The sequence below is a fragment of the Panulirus ornatus genome, chromosome 4 (genome assembly GCF_036320965.1).
Source record: "Panulirus ornatus isolate Po-2019 chromosome 4, ASM3632096v1, whole genome shotgun sequence".
In the NCBI taxonomy this organism is placed as follows: Eukaryota; Metazoa; Arthropoda; class Malacostraca; order Decapoda; family Palinuridae; genus Panulirus; species Panulirus ornatus.
The window spans coordinates 66,858,625-66,879,795 of NC_092227.1; the positions used below are offsets into that span (position 1 = coordinate 66,858,625).

The following is a 21,171-nucleotide window of genomic DNA, read 5'->3' on the forward strand; positions in this document are numbered from 1 at the left end:
TATGTATGTACGTATGTATGGAGAAAAACAGGAGGAAGTGAAGTGTTTTAGATATTTGGGAGTGGATTTAGCAGCAGATGGAACCATGGAAGTGGAAGTGAGTCACAGGGTGGGGGAGGGGGCGAAGGTTCTGGGAGCATTGAAGAATGTGTGGAAGGCGAGAATGTCATCTCAGAGAGCACAAAATGGGTATGTTTGAAGGAATAATGGTTCCAACAATGTTATATGGGTGCGAGGCATAGGCTATAGATAGAGTTGTGTGGAGGAGGGTGAATGTGTTGGAAATGAAATGTTTGAGGACAATATGTGGTGTGAGGTGGTTTGATCGAGTAAGTAATGATAGGGTAAGAGAGATGTGTAGTAATAAAAAGAGTGTGGTTGAGAGAGCAGAAGAGGGTGTATTGAAATGGTCTGGTCACATGGAGAGAATGAGTGAGGAAAGATTGACAAGGAGGATATATGAGTCAGAGGTGGATGGAACGAGGAGAAGCGGGAGACCAATCTGAGATGAAAGGATGGAGTGAAAAAGATTTTGAGCAATCGGGGCCTAAACATACAGGAGGGTGAAAGGTGTGCAAGGAATAGAGTGAATTGGAATGATGTGGTATACCAGGGTCGACGTGCTGTCAATGGATTGAACCAGGGCATGTGAAGCGTCTGGGGTAAACCAAGGAAAGTTTTGTGGGGCCTCGATGTGTAAAGGGAGCTGTGGTTTCAATGAATTACAAATGACAGCTCGAGACTGAGTATAACGAATGTGGCCTTTGTTGTCTTTTCCTAACACTACCTCTGGTAAATTGTATGGGAGGGTATTGATTGAGAGGGTGAAAGCATTGGGGAGGAGTAATGTGGTTTCAGAGGCAGCATAGGAAGAGGATGTGTGGATCAGATGGTTGCTTTGAAGAATGTATGTGAGAAATACTTAGAAAAACAGATGGATTTGTATGTAGCATTTATGGATCTGGAGAAGGCATATGATAGGGTTGACAGAGATGCTTTGTGGAAGGTATTAAGAGTATATGGTGTGGGAGGTAAGTTGCTAGAAGCAGTGAAATTTTTTTACCAAGGATGTAAGGCATGTGTACGAGTAGGAAGAGAGGAAAGTGATTGGTTCCCAGTGAATGTCGGTTTGTGGCAGGGGTGTGATGTCTCCATGGTTGTTTAACATTTCATTTCCAACACATCCACCCTCCACACAACCCTATCTATAGCCCATGCCACGCAACCATATAACATTGTTGGAACCGCTATTCCTTCAAACATACCCATTTCTGCTCTCTGATATAACGTTCTCGCCTTCCACACATTCTTCAACTTTCCCAGAACCTTCGCCCCTCCCCCACCCCATGACTCACTTCAGTTTCCATGGTTCCATCCGCTGCTGACAATCCCAGATATCTAAAACACTTCACTTCCTCCAGTTTTTCTCCATTCAAACTTACCTCCCAATTAGCTTGTCTCTCAACCCTACTGAACCTAATAACCTTGTTCATATTCACATTTACTCTTGGCTTTCTTCTTTCACACACTTAACCAAACTCAGTCACCAGACTTTACAGTTTCTTACCCAAATCAGCCAGCAGCGCTGTATCATCAGTGAACAACAACTGACTCACTTCCCATGCCCTCTCATCCACAACAGGCTGTATACTTGCTCCTCTCTCCAAAACTCTTGCATTCATCTCCCTAACCACCCCATCCATAAACCATGCACCCTTGCCGCAAACCAACATTCACTGGGAACCAATCCCTTTCCTCTCTTCCTACTCATACACATGCCTTACATCCTAGGTAAAACACTTTTTCACTGCTTCTAGCAGTGGCCTCCGACACCATATACTCTTAATACTTTCCACAAAGCATCTCTATCAACTCTATCATATGCCTTCTCCAGATCCATAAATGCCACATACAAATCCATCTGGTTTTCTAAGTATTTCTCACATACGTTCTTCAAAGCAAACAGCTGATCCACACATCCTCTACCACTTCTGAAGCCACACTGCTCTTTCCCAATCTGATGCTCTGTACATGCCTTTACCCTCTCAATCAATAGCCTTCCACACAATTTCCCTGGAATACTAAGCAAACTTATACCTAAGTAATTTGAACATTCACCTTTAACTCCTTTGCCTTTGTACAATGGCATTATGCATGCATTCTGCCAATCCTCAGGCACTTCACCATGAACCATACATACACTGAATATCTTTACCAACCAATCAACAACACAGTCACCTACTTTTTTAATAATTTCCTGAGTAATACCGTCCGAACCCGCCGCCTTGCTGGCTTTCATCTTTGGCAAAGCTTCCGCTACCTCTTCTCTGTTTACTAAACCATTCTCCCTGACCCTCTCACTTCAAAACCACCTCGACCAAAACACCCTTTATCTACCACTCTATCATCAAACACATTCAACAAACCTTCAAAATACTCACTCCATCACCTTCTCACTTCACCAATACTTGTTAGTAACTCCCCATTGCCCCCTTCACTGATGTTCTCATTTGTTCTCTTGTCTTATGCACTTTATTTACCTTCTTCTAAAACATCTTTTTATTCTCCCTAAAATCTAATGATACTCTCTCACCCCAACTCTCATTTGCCCTCTTTTTCACCTCTTGTACCTTTCTCTTGACCTCCTGCCTCTTTCTTTTATACATCTCCCAGTCATTTGCACTATTTCCCTGCAAAAATCATCCAAACACCTCTCCCTTCTCTTTCACTAACAATCTTACTTCTTCATTTCGCCACTCACTACCCTTTCCGATCTGCCCACCTCCCACCTTTCTCATGCCACAAGCATCTTTTGCACAAGCCATCACTGCTTCCCTAAATGCATCCTGTTCCTCCCCCACTCCCCTTATGTCATTTGCTCTCACCTTTTGTTAGTCCATGTGCGTATGTGTATATATGTGAATGTGAGTGGCTAGGTTCTTCTTCGTCTGTTTCCTGGCACTACCTTGCTAATGCGGAAAATGGCACTCAAGTATAATGAATAGATAAATAAGACAGATATACAAGCATTACCAGACCCTGCCTGCCTATGACAAGGTTGTATCATTAAAGTAAACTTTCACTGAAAAACTTCTCACACCTAAGGAGTCCATCCATTCCCTGCGACTAATTGTAGCAAAGGAACCCCTTCTCTAGGAACCTTGGGGAACAGGTGCTAGGGTCATATAAAGGTATGAAATATATACGTATATTTGCCAGCTTAAACCAGGTAACCCTATATCAACCAAACCTGATGGGAGGATGAACAGCTGGGTTGATTGTGGGATGAGTGCTGCATGCAGGATGTAAACTTGGGTGAACCTGAGCATCTGGTTAAATGTAGGGTACTTGGTAAAGCCAGAAATTTATGCAAAATTTTATAATTTAGTTATCTAAATAGGAAAAATTGTCAAATTCAATCATGGGCCAGAATAAGGGTGCAGTATACATAATAAAAAAGTATCTTACCACTTTTTGTGTGAAACAGTATGATATCACAGATGAAAAATTTTGAAAAATGCCCCTAGGTTTGGCCCCACAATTTCAAGATATTGCAATATATCAACTGCTTACAACATTTGTGTCATTTGCTATACTTTATGTTACGCTGATTTCATATTTCAATGAAAAATAACAATAAAGTGGGTTACCATAATTATCAGGAAATTTACCTCTCATTCATGCTTGACCAACCCTACAGACACAAGTTGTGTTGATCATTTTGAAATTAATCGGACCCATCCTGGAAGGTAAATTTTTTTACCACAAGTACCTAATATCTAAGTCTCATTTTTCTATCAAAAATTTTCCTCAAGGTACTTGGTCCCTAGTTGAATTGTAACCATCCAAACTCAAAGTCAGGAATGTTGCTATATTTCTAATAAATATATCAAAGATCCTTCTTACCTTGCAGGGTTTACAAGGCTTTCTAGCTCTGTTGCTAGATGCCTACGGATAATATTTTTGGACTGGGGAATCCCAAGGGCTGTGGCCATTGTATCTGCAGTAAAGGAGGACTCCAGGACCACTAGAGCACCATGGACACCACTATCTGTTCACAAGATAATAAATAATGTTTTGAAAATTAAGGAAAGTGCTGAAAGGCAATTTTTTTGTCAAAGGTTGAGCTTACAAACGATGGGTGTATACGATGATCATACGATAATCATTTTGCAGGCATTGACTGACACTGACTTTGGGAATGAATAACCACTAATTAACATATCTAGAACTTAAATATACTTGAATATTTTCAAAATTTAACATGAAAATAATCTAGTTTTAAGTAAAACCCAGGAAATTTATCATGATAAAAATTCATGCCCACTCTTTGAAGATAAAAAAAATAAGTCCAATAATCACAATATAAGGACAGACAGATCAGTATGGTTTCTCTTTTGGGCTAAACCCTCCATCTATCCAAGGATAGGCTTCTGTATTTTGCATACCAAAGGGCTCTCTCCAATAACTTACTCTGGTGAGGCCTATCTGGCCACTGTCATGCAGTCCCTCCATCAAAAGGTTAAAAAAAGACACATAAATGAACTACAGAAGTATTGAGGTAAAGGTGGGTGGGGGAAAGAAAGAAAGCATTACTCACATTGCTTCCTGTGTAGACAGAGAGATGCCCTTTCAAATTTCGGCAAGTAAGTTTTTTCTTAGAAGAGCTTGCTATGGGAGCACACAGTGTGAGAATATGGACAAAGAGGGACTTCACACAAAGACAAAGCAGAGACAACCCAAAATCTTTCCATAAATTCATCAGGAGTTAATTGTTGGTTAATGATCAGTAATGAGGTTAAGGGAATCATAAAGAAGACTTGTGGAGAGATATCTAGATTATGTGAAGGTTTCAATGACAGGATCAAAACTGTCTTCACAGTGGAAGATAATATAACAAAAACATCAGCAAGATAGGATGGGGCAGAGGTCTTGCAAACCACTGAAATTACAAGCAAAAATATAAGCAAATTACCTAACTTTAAGTCATTAACATAGATCACTAAGAATAATGGTCCCAGAATTGGACCCTATGGCACTCCACTGGTCACCTCAACCCACTAAGAAAAGACTAATCTAAAATGAGTCTTTTGTTCACTACTAACCATCATTGGAGTTTCTTCTTTATTCCTCCTTGGTGATCCAGCTTCTTATTCAGCCTCCAATGTCATATAATTTAAAATGCCTTCTGGGCGCCCAGATACAGACAATCAACCCAGCCTTCCGTTTTGTCCAGGACTGAGCTCACTTCCTCATAAAACTTTAAGAGGTTAGTTACACAGGACCTTCTTCCCATAAAACTGTGCTGTCTCTCACTTAGGAAATTTCTCCTATGTAGAAAGTCATTCATTTACTTTCTAATAATCTTTTACAGAACCTCACACACCACATTATTTATTGAGATCAGTCTGTAGTTCAATGTCTGTTTCCAGTCTCCTTTCATATTTACTGGTATAATGTTTGCTGTTTTCTATTCCTGTGGCACCATGCCTCTCTCTAGTTGTTTATCCAGAGTATCTGTAAATATCTTTAGCACATATGATGAAAGTTCATCAAGACCACGAGCACTGTACGGGCAAGTTCTGTGTTAACATCTTTTCTAGATATCTCAATAATTTCCAAAACCTCCTCTCCATTTCATCTTCTCCCACAATGAAAACACTTTTGAATTTATTCAGCTCCTCAAATATCCTTAATTCATCTTATACAATCTTTCCCTTTGAATCTCTAAGCCTGATTAGCTGCTCTTTACCTGACAAGTGACTCCTGATGAATTTATGGTAAAGTTTTGGATTTTCACCTACCTTGTCCACAATATTTTTTTCAAAGTGTCTTTATTCTTCTTTTCTTATCCTGCTATACTTATTCCATGCTTTCTTATACCATGCAAATGCTGGCCAGCTAGAGTGCCTTCTACATCTTCCCAACTGCGCATCTCCAAGCTCCTCCGCTTTAAGCATATTATATCAAACCATTCCTTCTTTCCTACCATTCTTTCTGTAATTGAGGCTTGAGGTACATATACCTCTACTGTTTCATTGTAAATTTCATGGAACCTTTCAATGAAGAGCCCTGGTTCCTAGCTACTGAATTCCATTTCCTAATCCATGTTACTATAGATATTATTGAGGTTTGTACATATTCTAGGCACACAAGTTGACCCCCACTAAGAAAAAAAAAATCTTATATAACTAGGATGAATATGTTAAGTGACCTGATAGGTTAATGTCAAGAAGGGCCTAAATAACTGTCAAAGAAAGGGATATGATGCTAAAGTTGTTACTATTTCAAGTCTTGTTTTCTCCTAATTAGAACTCAGCTGTGCTCTAACATCCTAAATTAGAGAAATAACTTATTTGGAGGGCATCTACATATCCCTCACCAAGTCCAGTGATTCCCTAAGTGCCTGAATTATGGGCACACCTAACATATTCAAACTTTCCAAAGAGCATGTAGATGGTTAGGCTACATACATCCTTAGTTATAATAAGTAACTCTGAAAAATCTAGTTTCCAACCAAAAGATCTCTTACTAGAAAGCCAAGCAAGGAAAAATGAGCAACACAAGCCTTATAAAAAGTAAAGATGCCTTAAACACAACCAAAGAAAGAAGTGTTAACAACTAGCTCTAAAGATTTTACAACTTTTCAATTATTCCAAGAAACATCAAAAAATCCACAGATGAATTTATGAACACTGTAGGTTTCTTTGCAGTGTTTCTGATTAACCTGGATGTACCTGATATGTAAACTTGTCCACTACCAACAATAACACTCATATACAAAATACATATTAATGCAATCTGGTTACTGACAATGTCCTGAGGGTATACAAATGAATCCTGGAGGCCATGACTACATAAAGACCAGGTAATAAAGGCTGCCTGAACAAAAAAAGTAGAGTCAACAAGGAAAACTTACCTTTAAGGTTGTCTGCATACTCAGCAAGGTCTATAGATCTTGCCCAGCGTATCCACCGCATATTTGTCCATACCACTGGGTCAGTATCAATGTGATCAGACTGACGACGACGCTCTGCTAATACCTGCAGGAGTGTAAACAATGTTAGTATGAAAAGTTTTTGAGTTTGCTCTTAGCCTAGAAAAGGGTAAGTTAATGATAACATACCTCTTAAGCTACTAACTGGGCTGCAATTGGATAGCATACCACATGGAAAACTTCTCCATACAACCTGGGCTGCATTTAGACAGCATACCAATTTGGAAAACCTCTCCATACTGTGAAGCTTACTCACTATAAATATAATACTCACAGATATTGAATGGGTGCCAAATATTTCTATTTGTAAGTTTTCCATCATATAAATCATGAATGCCTTATTCTATCCTTTTTTTTTTTAGTTGAAGGCTCTAGTCATGGACAAAAGTCCATATCAAGGCTGGGCCTAATTAAAATAGGAGAAAAATATGAAACAGAAAAAGAAAAGACAAGGGAAAGTATTTATGAATAATGGAGGAAACGAAAACTCTGTCTTTTAAAATATGCGAGGTAATAGTTATTGGGAAAGACAAGAGAAGATAAAGAGTTCTGAAGCTTCAATGTGTAGGGAAAAAAGCAGATATCAAAACTGCACATCCTTGAGTTGCTGATGGCCACTCAATAATCATGTGACACAGCACCTTGCTGAGTACTACATGGTCTAGCTAGTGGTATGGGCACACAAGCAGCCAGCTCTCCAGAACAAAAACCGAAGTAATACCAATAGAAGAGAGAGAGTGAATCAACACTGCAGCGTATAAGCAAGAGTGTCAAATTTGGAAGTTAGCCTGGGACAGTTTATAAGGTAGTACGCTTTCAACTTAACTCTTGTAAGTAAGAATGCAGAACTACAAACACCCAAAATATGAGAGCAGTACTCCATACAAGAACGAATCAATCCCTTGTATAAAGGAAGCAACTGTTCAGAAGAGAAGTTTCAATATCTAAGTATGTTCACTGAGCCAAGCGATGGAATTACAGAACTAGCTGAGGAAAGATGAGAGTTGTGAGGAGTTTTTGACAGAGAGATGGGTAGAAACTGGGTCTTTGGGTCATTAAACTTAACAAGCTTTTATCTACCCCAATGAGATATCCTGTCCAAATCTGAGTTTATTGAGGAAGCCATATCAAGATGAGATGAAAATTGACTGCTGAGAGGAGAGGGAGCAGAATTGAAGGATGTGGATGAATGAAGCGATGAATCATCAGCATATCAGTGCACTGGATTATTAGTGGATGTGGATGAATGAAGCGTTGAATCATCAGCATATCAGTGCACTGGATTATTAGTGGAGGTGAGGAAATCATTGAAAAAAAGGAGAAAGTAGAACAAGTGTAGGGGATAGGACAAAACGCAGAGGAACACTGCCGTTGATGGAGAAAAGGGGGGAGGTTGATCCATCAATGACCAAAGAGACAGATCAGCCAGAGAGGAAGCTATATATGAAGGAGCAAAGTGAAGGAGGGGAGCTAAAGAGGGGAGCTTAAGAGATGTGACCCCAAAGCCACACCCTGTCAAAAGCCTTAGATATGTCAAGGGCAACTACACACGACTCCCCCAAATCTTTCAGGGATGATGAACAGACATTAGTAAGATAGGAAATAATATTACCAGTGAATCTTGCTTTATGGAAGCCAAACAGGTGATCAGAGAGACCGTGATTTTCGAGGTGTTTAAGGATATGGGAGTTGAGGAGGGATTCTAAGACTTTGGAAATGGTATATGTCAAGGCAACTGGATGATAGTTAAAGGGACAACACCAGTTACTGGGACCACAATAAGTAAAAACATAAGAATGTTGTGAAGGGAAGCTTAGCCACTACTTTTTGTTTGTGTTCCACATATTTTCCATAAATCTTAAAACATATCGATATCTATGATTTTAATACAAAAATTTCTTATGCTTAACTGATACTGCCTTAGCAAAGCAGCATCAGGAACATCCACTCTTTGGCTGTCAAGAAGAATGTACAGAAACCAAAAGCCTTTCCTCCACAGCCAAGACCCTGAGACAATTACAAGGTCCACCTTGAACTCTTCATATACCACAGTTCAGCCCAATGACAGCATGTCATGCACCAAATAATCCAATCCAATTAATTCATAATCCACCTAATTCATTCATAATCCAATCCAATTCATTCTTTCTTGTGCACAACATTCACCCTCTTGAATGCCTAGGCCCTGATTACCCAAAGTATCCTCCATTCCATCTTTCTTATTCCCTCCAAGTATTCCAAGTGATGAGCACTATTTATCAGCCATACCTTTAGGAAAAATCATGTCTTATGTATAAGTAGACTGGCATTCTCCCTTGCACTCTCCAATATAAATCATCTTGTATCAGTCCTCCTTTGCACATCCTTTATATATGTCTGTAACATTTTAGCACACCTTGATCACCTCTCTTAATCAGACCACACTCACTACCACACATTTCTCTTCCACAGTCATTCCTAACATGATCAACCCACCCTACACCACATACAGTATTCAGGCATATATTTCCAAAATGTCCATCCTCATCCTTTCTTATGTATTCAAGGCCCAAGACAACAATGATGGGACTAACATACCTTCACACATAACCATCTTTGCCTTGACAGATGGTGACATTTTTTATATGCTCCTTAATGCATTTAGGACCTTACCCCTCTCTCCTACTCTATGACTCACTTTTGCCCTCTTGGTTCCATCTGCTGCCTCATCATTCCCAGGTACCCATAGCACTCCACTTCCTCTGGGTTCTCCCCATTCAAATTTACCCTCAAACTTTTCTGTTTCATCCCTCTGCTGCATCTTGTATTAACTTTTGTTTACATTTACTCTTAAATTTCTCCTTTCACACATTTTCCTAAACAAACCAGCTTCTGGAGTTTCTCTCTGGAAGTCTGCCATGAGAGATGTGTTATCTGGGAACAACAAATTATTTGCATCCCATCCCCTCAACCCATACTGCATTTACCTACCTCAGCACTCCATCCACAACCATGACCTCATCACCACTTACCCTCCTCCCTTCCAACTCATATGTGTACCTTACTCTTCTGATAAAAACTTCTCTGCATGCAGTAACTCTACATCTGCTGCATATATTTGCAGAATTTTCCACAAAACCTCTAAATCAATAATGTCATATGGTTTCTCCAGATCCATAAATACCAAGTACAAATTACAGTACTCTCCAAATATTTCCTACACAAATTCTTTAAAGTAAACACCTGGTCCACACATCCTCTACCTCTGCTGAATCCATACTACTCTTCCCCAATCAGATGTTCTGTGCATGACACCTCCCCTCACTCACCACTCTCCTATGCAACTGGATAGATATAATGAGCAAAGTTATACCTCTGTAATTCGAGCTTTCACTTTTGTCCCTTTTCTCTTCATATAAGAGCACTATAAATGTATTCTGTCAGTCCTCAGACTTTATCTTAGGTCATACAAATGCTGAAGAGCCTAACTAACCAATCAAAACTGCCACCTCCTTCCTTAAGAAAATCAACTGCAATCCCATCCAATCCTTTGCCACACTAAATCTTATGCAAGGCTTTCACAACCTTCTCTCTTTTCACCATACCATTCACACATCTATATCTTTCAAAGTATTCACTTTTCTTTATCTGGTACCACTTCCCTATCTCCTCCTATCAGTATTGCACATACCATTCACCTCTCAAAATATTTTCTTATTCTATCTGAAATTCACAGACAGTCTCTCATCCTACCTCTCTTTTGCCCTCTTTTTCAACTCTTGTACCTCATACACCAACAATTGTTCAAGTGACCACAACTGAAATGTCTGAACACATCTGAAGAGAACTGTGTTAGCTCAAAGTCTAGATTCAAAAACTACTTACTGGCATGCAATGATTCATCCAAGGATGGATGTCTTGGATTTTCAGGCAAGTAAGGAAATGACCATTCAAAGTGAAGCTTTTTGGACTAAGCAAAGCATCACAAATTTCTAACTGGTTAAGTTTATCCCATTTAACCACATTAACAGCACTAAAGGGTAATGCATGCTTGTCCCAAAGACATCTTATCATTACTAGACATAGTATTCACAAGAACATGTGATGTTCAAGTAAGTAGTCAAAGTCATTTTTCCTAAAAACAGGTTTTACCTTAATATGGGAAAATCTCAGAATGTTACCTATCAAAAGTTTCCTGCCTTAAGTTCAAGTGGCACTTCTGAAAGGTTCACCTTGGCTTTCAGTAGATAAGAATTTAGCTTATATATAGAAAATATTTGCTAGCTTGTGTTTCTGACCCATGTAAAAAATGTTTTAGACGATGCTGTCTGTTCAGCAGGGCTGTGGTTATAAGCAATACAGTGTGTGGTCTAATGTTTCAAACATGTGAATAATTGCTCCAGAACTGATCCTAACACAGAAGTACCTGCTGTCTTGCTACACTGGAAAAGCAACATGGTGTTGGAGTCTCTTGTTTTTCTTCAGTTGATGTAACATTAACGTTTGCACTGTCCCCTTGAAATATTCTCATTTCTGATAACTAAAATTTTTTTTCACTTTTCCCTTGCCAACTGGTTTTAAGCTTTGGACAATTCCCTTGCCTTACAGTTTCTTGCTCAAAACAGTTCCCTTTTCTAAAACGGTTTCTCAACTTGGACTTTTAAATCCCCCTCAGGTTTGCTCACTTTGATCTGCTGGAGATGGGTAAGATTGTAATATCATCTTCTAAGCCTGTTTTTATTCTCATCTATTTAGTCTATCTTCTTCACATTCCTTATTTTTTGAAAAAACTTCGATATTCTAAATACATATTTCATAAGTACAGGAAGAGTCCTCAGTATCACCTATAAGTCTATATCTCTGGATCTAATTATAAAGTGGCCTGAATGGTAGCCAGTACCCTACAGCTGACATATTTTTTTCCAATATTCACCTGCAATGACTACTGTGTTATCTATGTTTCTTGTATCACAGAGGATACCATCCATGATTCAACCATCAGTAAGTTTCCCATTCTTGAAAAATGAAGTGGATTACTCTACCAAACCAAACTCCTTGCAGAGGAAAGCCACAGGACACTCTTCTTCATAATAAAGCAGATAATTTGAGGAAGGATCTTCATGTAGAGCAATGTACTCTGCATAGATAGATGGAGGTTGCTTTGATGAGGGAAGTAGGTTTCTGAGGTTCTAGTAACAGAGCCTAATACAAAAGCAGGGATCCTACCTTGTTTTCTCCCTAGTCAAAGAGGTTTGGACCTCCCCCTTGCTTAACAGTTTTCACTTTGGACCCATTCCCTGACAATGGTTTTTAGCTTTGTACCATTCCCGAGAAATGTATTTTTGCTTTACACCATTCCTTTGCTTAATGATTCCTGGCTCTGAGCCATTCCTGAGACAGATCATTCCCTCGCCTAATGGTTTCTTGCTTCATATTCTTTTGGCATGTCCCTCACCAAATGGTTTCAAGCTTCATATTCTTTTGGCATGCACTTCTTGTTCTCAAGTTTTCCCTCCTCTAGCACATTCTTGCCAACTGGGTTCTCACTTCAGACCATTCACTTTGTTTGGAATTGCTATGGGGAGGGGGTCAGATTACCTTTTTCTTGCAAAGGGTAGAGGACAGATTACTTTATTCTAAGCCTATCTTCACATTCATTTTTACAATTCCTCTCCTCTAAATTTTCTGCTTAAACCCTGTTTATACTTTATGTTTTATTGGGGGAGCCTATAAATAGGCAACTTTCATGACTGCTATGCAAACCACAGTCCTTGAATCACACAGGATTCCCTGTAAAATCCATCCACCTATAAGGATTCACATTCTTAAGAGTTAATTACTCTACTTAACTTCATTCTACACAAAAGAAAGCTAGAGTACATTCTTAGCAAAACTGCCAACAAAGTCAGGGCTCTCTGTTATACATTGCTTGGTACACACATAAAATAAATAAAAATTGCTCTGAAGTTATTAAGCCTGAGTGGTTTCACTTCTACATTTCAAAATGAAAGCATGGGTGCCACTTTGGTTTCTTCCAGTACACAACAGCTTCAGCTTCCATACTGTATATTCCACTTGGATACAATGAATTCCACATTTGTCTCAAAAGTTTTCAGCTCTGAGCTGCTCCCATCTTTTGCACACGACCTTACTTAACTGAAATTTTATCATGAAAGTGATTATGTTGTTTTACCCCTTCTTAACCTTGCTCTTACATAATATATTTGGAATTAGGTAAATGAAGAAAGTAACGAATGAGGAAGCGAACAAATTAGGAGTAAAAAATTGTCTGAAAGATGCACGGAACAAAGCTTTTCTAGATCAAATTGCCATAGAGGATGCAAGGCAGGTGATGGTATAGAGGGACATATATGAAGAGGTACACTGAAAAAGAGATATGCAGACAGGTAAATGAACTGTTCAAGGCTAGAAGTTTTTTGAATGAGGAAATCAGATAAATGATGTTTGATTATATGAAATGTAGCCATATATGTAATGGTGAGGGTGGAGGTGAACTTGAGACTTTTGCCTCACATGCTGATCAACAGCTTAGAGTAACAGGTGGAAAACCAAGTGGTGATTATGCTACTGTGGAGGCCCATGGTCACTTAAGCTAACTGGATATGAGCTGATGGGTTCAAGCTAATGCACTTGCTCCACTTTAGGTAAATAGGAAGGAAGTTAATAATAAAAGATGTGTACTGTACTATGAAATTCTACCAAGGGTAAAATTTCAAACATATATACAGTAAATATTTAAAGAGCCATTTTCAGTATAACCCTCACCTGTCTGTCAAATCTCACAATTCTTAAAAGATGCACCCCATGGATTACTGAGGCTTGATGAAATTTGCGATGAACACCAAGATGCTTTTCTAGCTCCTTTTTGGTAAGGGCTTCTAGAAGTCGGCCATCCACCAAGTTGTTGGCAAAAGTCTCAGAGTATTGTGGAAGGCCTAAGTCTGGAAGCCATTCGGATGAAACCCACGTATGTCCTAGCGTGGAGATACGTGGGAACCTAGTTAAGCGAGGTTCACGAAGTTCCTCGATAGCTAACCGTAGTTTCTTACGATGCATTGGGTGAGTAATACCAAGCCCTGCTTCTAATTCTGAGTCACTGAGCTCTAAGAGAACCTTAAGGGGATAAAAAGAGAATGATCATTAGAAAGAAAAATATAATGCAAAAGTGTTTACCAACAATGTTTCAAACAGTCATTATCATATATTTCATTAAGGAAAATATATCAAGACTTAATATGAGCCGTTATTTACCTTTCCACTTCGAACATTCTCAGCACACATGGCACCATACTGAGGCATGCCTAAGGTAACTTCAAGCCAAGCTAGAACTGTTGGAGCTTTCCATCTCTCCAGTGGAATGTGTTGTGCTTCCTCTAGTAGTCTAAGTTTTTCGGAGTAACTCTCCTCGGTCAAGGGTGAGGCACACAAGGATGAACTTGGGGACCATGAGGCACGTTTGTCACTCCCATTACCTATATGCCATGTTAGCAACATAAGGGTTAGTTGCAAACTGCTAAGTCTGCTCTTTTGTCAGTAACTGAAACAGAAGTGCTGCTAGGGATTTAAAGTTAGTTAAGGTTATGGGAAAAATGCACACAAATTATGAAGGCTCATATTTCAAACAAAGGAAAAAAGTAAGTTAATACTAGAATCAAGGTCATTATAGTTTTTCTTGTAAGTTTCCCATCTTAAGTCAGTTTAACTATTACTGAAGAGTATTAGATGGGACATAACATAATAATAAAACCTCACAAAAATACTTCAAAGAATCAGTTAAATCATTCCACTGAAAATAAAAATCTAAACACTGTATCACATTAGTTACACATGAACAGTTAGAAACATAAGGATCATATTAGTTTGAGTTAGGGGTATTTGGTGTCCACATGGCTGAGAGCTGAAGGGAGGTCTTCAGAGCTTGATACTCCTACAACCAACCAAAGAAAAACATTTGCAGATTAAATTTCATTTCATAACCAGAGAGTGCTTTTATCCCACTACATATGCTATGAATTCTGAACAAAATATGCATAAACAATTCTATGTCAATCACTTTGAAAATTGTATTCTAACTCAATGTACAAATCAAATATCTGATTCAATATTAAGAAGAGATGTTTTGTGCATTACTCATCAAACCTTTAAAAGAATATAACACACCATACAGTATCTTCATTTATAATACTTGAATGCTACTGTGGTAATACAAAACATCAACAAAAATCTTTGGAGAATTGACTTCAAACTACAGAAATATCATCTACCCCTTACCATCAGTAAGTGCAGTGTTATAAGAGATTCTAAGAGAAAATATTTCATCCCTTTTTTAATCCTTACCATCATATAATGAAGCATCAAGAGCAGCACGCTTCTTTTGTCTAGCAAACACCCTGGAGATGGAGCCCCAAGTACCTCCACCTTTATGGCTTTTTCGAGTGAGGGTGAAAGACCCTCGTAGCTTGGATGATTCAGCAGCCTCACTCAACCGTTCACACAACTGCTCAGCTGAGCGACTCAGTCCTCCTGTACTTGCACTACTGCAAATTTAGGTAAAAGGATCACCTTAGACTTTGCAGTTTTTTAGAAACTGAAGGGTCTATAAATAAAACTCCCCCAGGATCATAAAAGAGAGCCAGCATGCTACTTAATACGTATCCATAATTTTATCAAGAAATTAGATATAAAATATGACCCCAAAAGGAATCTAAGAAGGCAAGAGAGCAGGCGGCTTACACATAAATCATAATGATCAGAAGAATGCAATCAGAGCAGGTATGGTGTCCTTTCGTGTATGCTAAGAACCTCTTGTGTACCACTTACATTCTAAAGTTTTACCTCTTTTGCTGTGACATTCACCTATAATATCATTACTGTCTCTTTAGAAAACTGCAGCATTCAAATTCTGTCCATATATCTATCTCTGATGCCCATTCACTCCAGGATCTCCCTTAAGGGGGTGACCATGGAAAAAGTCTCCATAAGTGGTGATTTTCAGTGCTGCTTTTTTGCCTTTTGTGCCTCATCCTTAACAGGTCACTGGCAGAAAGCAACTTTAGTGCAGTGTTTCCAGAGGCTCGTACCTAATGTTCCTACAAACTACTTCCTGATGTTCCAACCCACTGCTTCTGCCTCATGCTTCCACCTGATGTTCCTAATCATTTCTACCTAACTATCTACTGTATCTCCCAGTTGGCCAAAAGGAAGGTCTAGTGCATAGTGTTCCCTGTAAAATAAATCTAGAATTATGAAGAATGAGTTGTGTGAGTTCAGCATTGTCAAGCTCTATGTGCGACAAAGACGGATTGTACGTTTGTGGACAGCAGTTCACGTGTGTGTGAGGCAGAAAGAAAAGAGTCAGAGGAGTACAACTTTACAACCACTGAAGTGCTGGCTCCCTACACAGCCATCACTAACCCTCCTGAAACCCAAGCAAGAAGTACAAGTAATGTACCTCCCTGGTCGGTGGGTGCCTACTAACTACTCCCATGGCCATTGAAAAAAATGTTTCCGAACTATTTACTCTTACCATATCTTTCTCATTAGGGTAAGTTTTCAGTATTTGATATTGTTTTCAAGGAATTCTTAAGGTAGATATGAAAACTTTATGTCTTTCCATGTCAGAAAAGATTTATAAAAGCCTAAATCAGTATTTCATTTTAAAGAAGGTGTAAAATGAAATCAGTGATGAATAGCACAGTGAAATCCAAATACCCAATGAAAGAATTAATGACCCAATTTGCCAATCAAATTATATTTCAGAATCTATAACAAGAAATAACGCTGACTGATTGGATCTAAAAAGCAACTATTGTCAAGGTCAGACTTTCGCTTCATTTAACATATGCGTCTGACTTTTTATGCTTGAGTTCAGTGCTCCAGTTGGGTTATGCACAAGCACAGAAGAACACTAGGCATACTTTCTTGAGTATCAGTGGATTTTTCAAAGTTGTGAATAAAGCTGTGAAAGGATTACAAAGGAGGTAGCAGACCACTTGCTTCCTTTGAGGCTGTTTGTGACAGTGGAAGAGACTTGAAAATTATTGATCACCATGGTAAGAGTAAAAATACATACATACTGAAAATAAAAAAAACATCATATACTTTTCATGTAGCTCAGGAGGGACAAATAATGTCAGTCTTGGATTTGAAGTGAAACATTTATGAAGTCTATTCTTAAACATACCTGGGACACTATTTTCAACCACTCTAATTGGCAAATCATTCCATATGTTAACAATCCCACCGAAGAGAAAGCATTTTGCCTTACTGGCGGTAAAACGTCTACCCTGGAGTTTATGACCATTACTATAAGTAAAATCGGAAGAATTTATCTCCTTGTAATTTGTTATATCAAGATTATTGAAACCTTTGATAATTTTGAATGTCTGTGTCAGATCACCTCTTAACCTTCTCTTTTCTAAATTGAATAAATTCAAGCTGTTCAATCAACTCTCATAGGATTTGTTTCTCGGACTGGGAATCATCTTAGTAGCTTGTCACTATGCTCTCTCCATCCTGTCTATGTCTTTCCTCAAGTAGCGCAACCAAAACTGAACACAATATTCAAGATGGGGACATACAAGCGACTTGTAAAGCTTTGATAAGGATAATTTCCCTGGGCTTAAATTTGATTGGCCTACCTATAAATTCAAGAATCTTGTTCACTTCTTTAACTGCCTCTGTGAACTATTCACTTGGCTTTAGATCACCACAGATTATCATACCCAAGTCTTTTTCCTTATTCACCTCTCGCATTTCAACAGAATTCATACTGTGTCTTGCCTTTTCATTTTTACTACTGATATGTAAAACTTTGCACTTCTAGAAATCAAAATTCATTTGCACTTATGAGCCCACTCCATCAGTTAGCCTATGTCTGTCTGAAGCTGCAGATGTTCAATTTCTGTTTTAGATTTGTCTCCCAACCAATACTGTCTGCAAATTTTTATATCTTACAATGCAGCCCATTTTCAATACCATCAATATATATGAGAAAGAGAACTGGTCCTAAGACTGATCTTTGTGGTTTATAACTTGATACGTCTAACCATTCCATGACTTGTCCATTAATCATAACTCTTTGTTTAATCATTGTAACTGTACTGTACTCCATATACATACATGACGACAGTGACTCAGACATTAAGTTTGAGTAGCTGACATATATGAAAATCACTTACAGCTGAGATGCTCTATCAATGTAAGTGGAAAGACAGGCGTTCTGTCTCATCAGCCCTTATACACAATGATTCATCATATAATGATGTTCACAGCAGGTGCTGGAAGTCATTATATAAACTCTAGTTCATGCAGGTTTATATGAACTACTCACAAATATTTAGAAATTTTTATGGTTGCTTATTGTCTCTTGGTCACGAGAGATACTTATCACAGACACTAACAACCTTTGAAAGTAATTCTAATATATAACTATATGTGTGTGTCTGTGTAAAAATATATATAAATATGTGAAAATAGTACAGTAACTACAAACACTGAAAGTGTCATACAGCTCATCCATTCCCACCACCCCACCAAGAGAATTACACATCATTTCTAAGGTTGCCAAACAACCAGAAAAGTTTGGTAGATCACTTGCTTCTACATATTCTTTATGTTTACAAGTATATTTTTTATGAACAGTGATAAAAGTCATTACTGAATTTACATTAGAGGCTCAACCTCTGCCACACATCTTGTTCTCCACCCTCTCTGTTCCACCTTAACCATCCCTTCACATTGGGATCTACACACCAACTTAAGCACTATGCTACAGTTATAAAAGTTATGTAAGCTCACTTTTTTGTACATAAACTTTTACTTGTAAGTCTCTATGTCTATAATGGGAAACAAAAAAATTTGGAGATGCTGATTCTGTGTCTAAAGCATGAGTAACTTTCTTCTTTTGTGCATGCATTAATGGGTTAAGGACCTTCTTACAAACGAGTCTATGAGTTAATGTCCTGGTGTTGTATGATAATGAATATAAAAATGGTGATGATAATAATGATGATGACTGTAATTGGGGAGTGCTCACCCTCCTCAAAGGTTTAGGCTAAGGTGTCTGAATGTACATGAAGGTAACCAAGATGAGAACATATGAGAGACAGGTAGTATGTTTTAAGAAATGAACCTGGATGTTCTTGCTCTGAGTGAAAAAATGCTAAAGGGCAAGGGAGAAGAATGGTTAGAAAATGTCTTAAGAGGTAAAGTCTAGGCTGGTGAGAGGACAAGAGCTACAGTAGGAGCAATGCTACTGCTGAGGCAGAAAGTGTGGGAATGTGTGAAAGAATGTAGAGAAGTGAGCTCCAGAATGATGTGGGTAAAAATGAAATTGGACTGCAAGAAATGGGGGATTATCTGTGCCAATGCACCTAGCAACGAGAAGAAAGATTATGAAAGGCAAGTGGGAGCATCTGAGGGAGTGTGTCAGCAGTTTTGATGCAAGTGATCAGGTATCAGTGTTGGGTGATTTAAATACAAAGGTGAATAATGTGGCAGTTGATGATACATTTGGGGGCATGGGGTATTCAGTAATAAGAGTGGAAATGGCAAACAGCTTGTAGGGTTGTGTGCCAAAAACAGCTGCTGCTTGGGAATACCTAGTTTAAATAGAGTGAAATACACATGTATATGTATGTAAGGAGGAAAGATGGTTTGCAGGCATTATTGGATTACATGCAAATTGACAGGCATGTAAATGAGAGATTCTTGGATGTGAATGTGATAAGATGGGAACCAGAGGGATATCTGATAATTGCCTTGTGTAAAAAAAAAAGGGTGAAAATTTGAAGATTTCAAAAAAAAAAAAAAAAAAAAAAAAGGTTATGGGTGAGAAGAAAGTGGTCAAAGTAAGTGAGCTTGGAAAAAAAAAATTGTGAAGAAAAATCAGGAAGGATTAGTAAAATCTGGCAAAAGGTTAGAGTAGATAAAGATATGGGAGTGGAAGAAAAATGGGAGGTATTTAGGGAAGCATTGCTGGCAAGTGTGAAAGAAGTGTATGGCATGTATAAGGTGGGGGATGGGCAGTAGAGAAAGAATAGTGAGTGGTGGCATGATGGAGTAAAGTGGCTAGTGAAAGAGGAGAGAAGTACATGGGCGATACTTATAAGGAAGGAGTACAAGTGATTAAGGGATATATATGAGAAAGCAGTAGGAGATAAAGAGGAAGGAGCAGGGGTTGCAAAGAGGGCAAATGAGAGTTGGGGTGAGAAAGTATCAATCAACTTCAAGGAGAATAAGATGTTTTGGAAAGAGGTTAACAAGAAAACAAAGAGAACAGCAGAATAAATGGGAATATTGGTGTATGGGGTAAATGGGAAGTAGTAACATACACTGATGAGATGCCACGATGTTGGATTGCTTTTTCTCTTCTATAGGTATTACTTTGGTTTGCTTCCGAGAGCTAGCTGCTTGTGTACCCCCACCTCTAGCAAGAACATGCAGCACTCTGCAAACTACTGTGTCATATGATTACAATGTAGTCATTGGTAACTTAAGGATGGGCCATTTTGATAACTTTCCCTATAACTTTGACTTGGCACTTTTTAAAAGGTTTTTAATTTCCTCCAAAATTTGTAAATACTTTTCCTCATCTCTTCTATTTCCCTTTCATTAACTTCTTTACATTTCAATTAAGACCCAGTGTTGATGTGGACTTTTGTCTGTGATTGTGTGTGTGTGTGTGTGTGTGTGTGTGTGTGTGTATGTGTGTGTGAACTGAACTCAAGTCTAAACCCTGCTCAGGAAGTCAGCCACATCTATTGGCCAAAACTACAGATCATGATGTATGGTGATGTTGCGTGTGTGTGTCTGGGTAGGATAAGTATATGACAGTTGCAGAGTAAGGGTTCAGTGACTTCAATGTGGAAATCACATCTTAGGCAAGAGGGATTCAGTGATATGCTGAACTGATGATTGTAATTTTGAGGAAATGAGTTGTGTCTGAAGCACAAAGAAGAAAGTGTAATTCATGTTTCCTGGGCAGTGAAATTTTTAAAGAAATGGCATTGAATACTAGGTTGAAGGGACAGGTGATTAGTGAGTGTTGGGTCATTGTGTTTTCTATGTGGTATTTACTAGGGGTAAGGGATCTGTGAAAGGTAGCTGAGGTGTGGGGCTGATTTGAGCTATTAGTGTATGCCTGAAGGTTGGTGAGTGGTTATGAATAGGCT

General features: G+C 38.6%; 1 protein-coding gene across 7 annotated transcripts in view; it reads right to left on the bottom strand.

Moving 5' to 3' along the window:
* Positions 1 to 21,171, bottom strand: part of LOC139766910 (uncharacterized) — a 218,086-nt gene that overhangs the window by 38,071 nt on the left and 158,844 nt on the right. For 6 of the 7 annotated variants that reach the window (XM_071695966.1, XM_071695950.1, XM_071695941.1 and 3 more), the window contains 5 exons: positions 15,335 to 15,534; positions 14,249 to 14,469; positions 13,763 to 14,110; positions 6,920 to 7,043; positions 3,907 to 4,051 (listed from right to left, as the gene is read on the bottom strand). In XM_071695966.1, coding sequence (XP_071552067.1) covers positions 3,907 to 4,051; positions 6,920 to 7,043; positions 13,763 to 14,110; positions 14,249 to 14,469; positions 15,335 to 15,534 — 1,038 coding nt within the window. The other variant, XM_071695990.1, reaches the window with a different exon arrangement.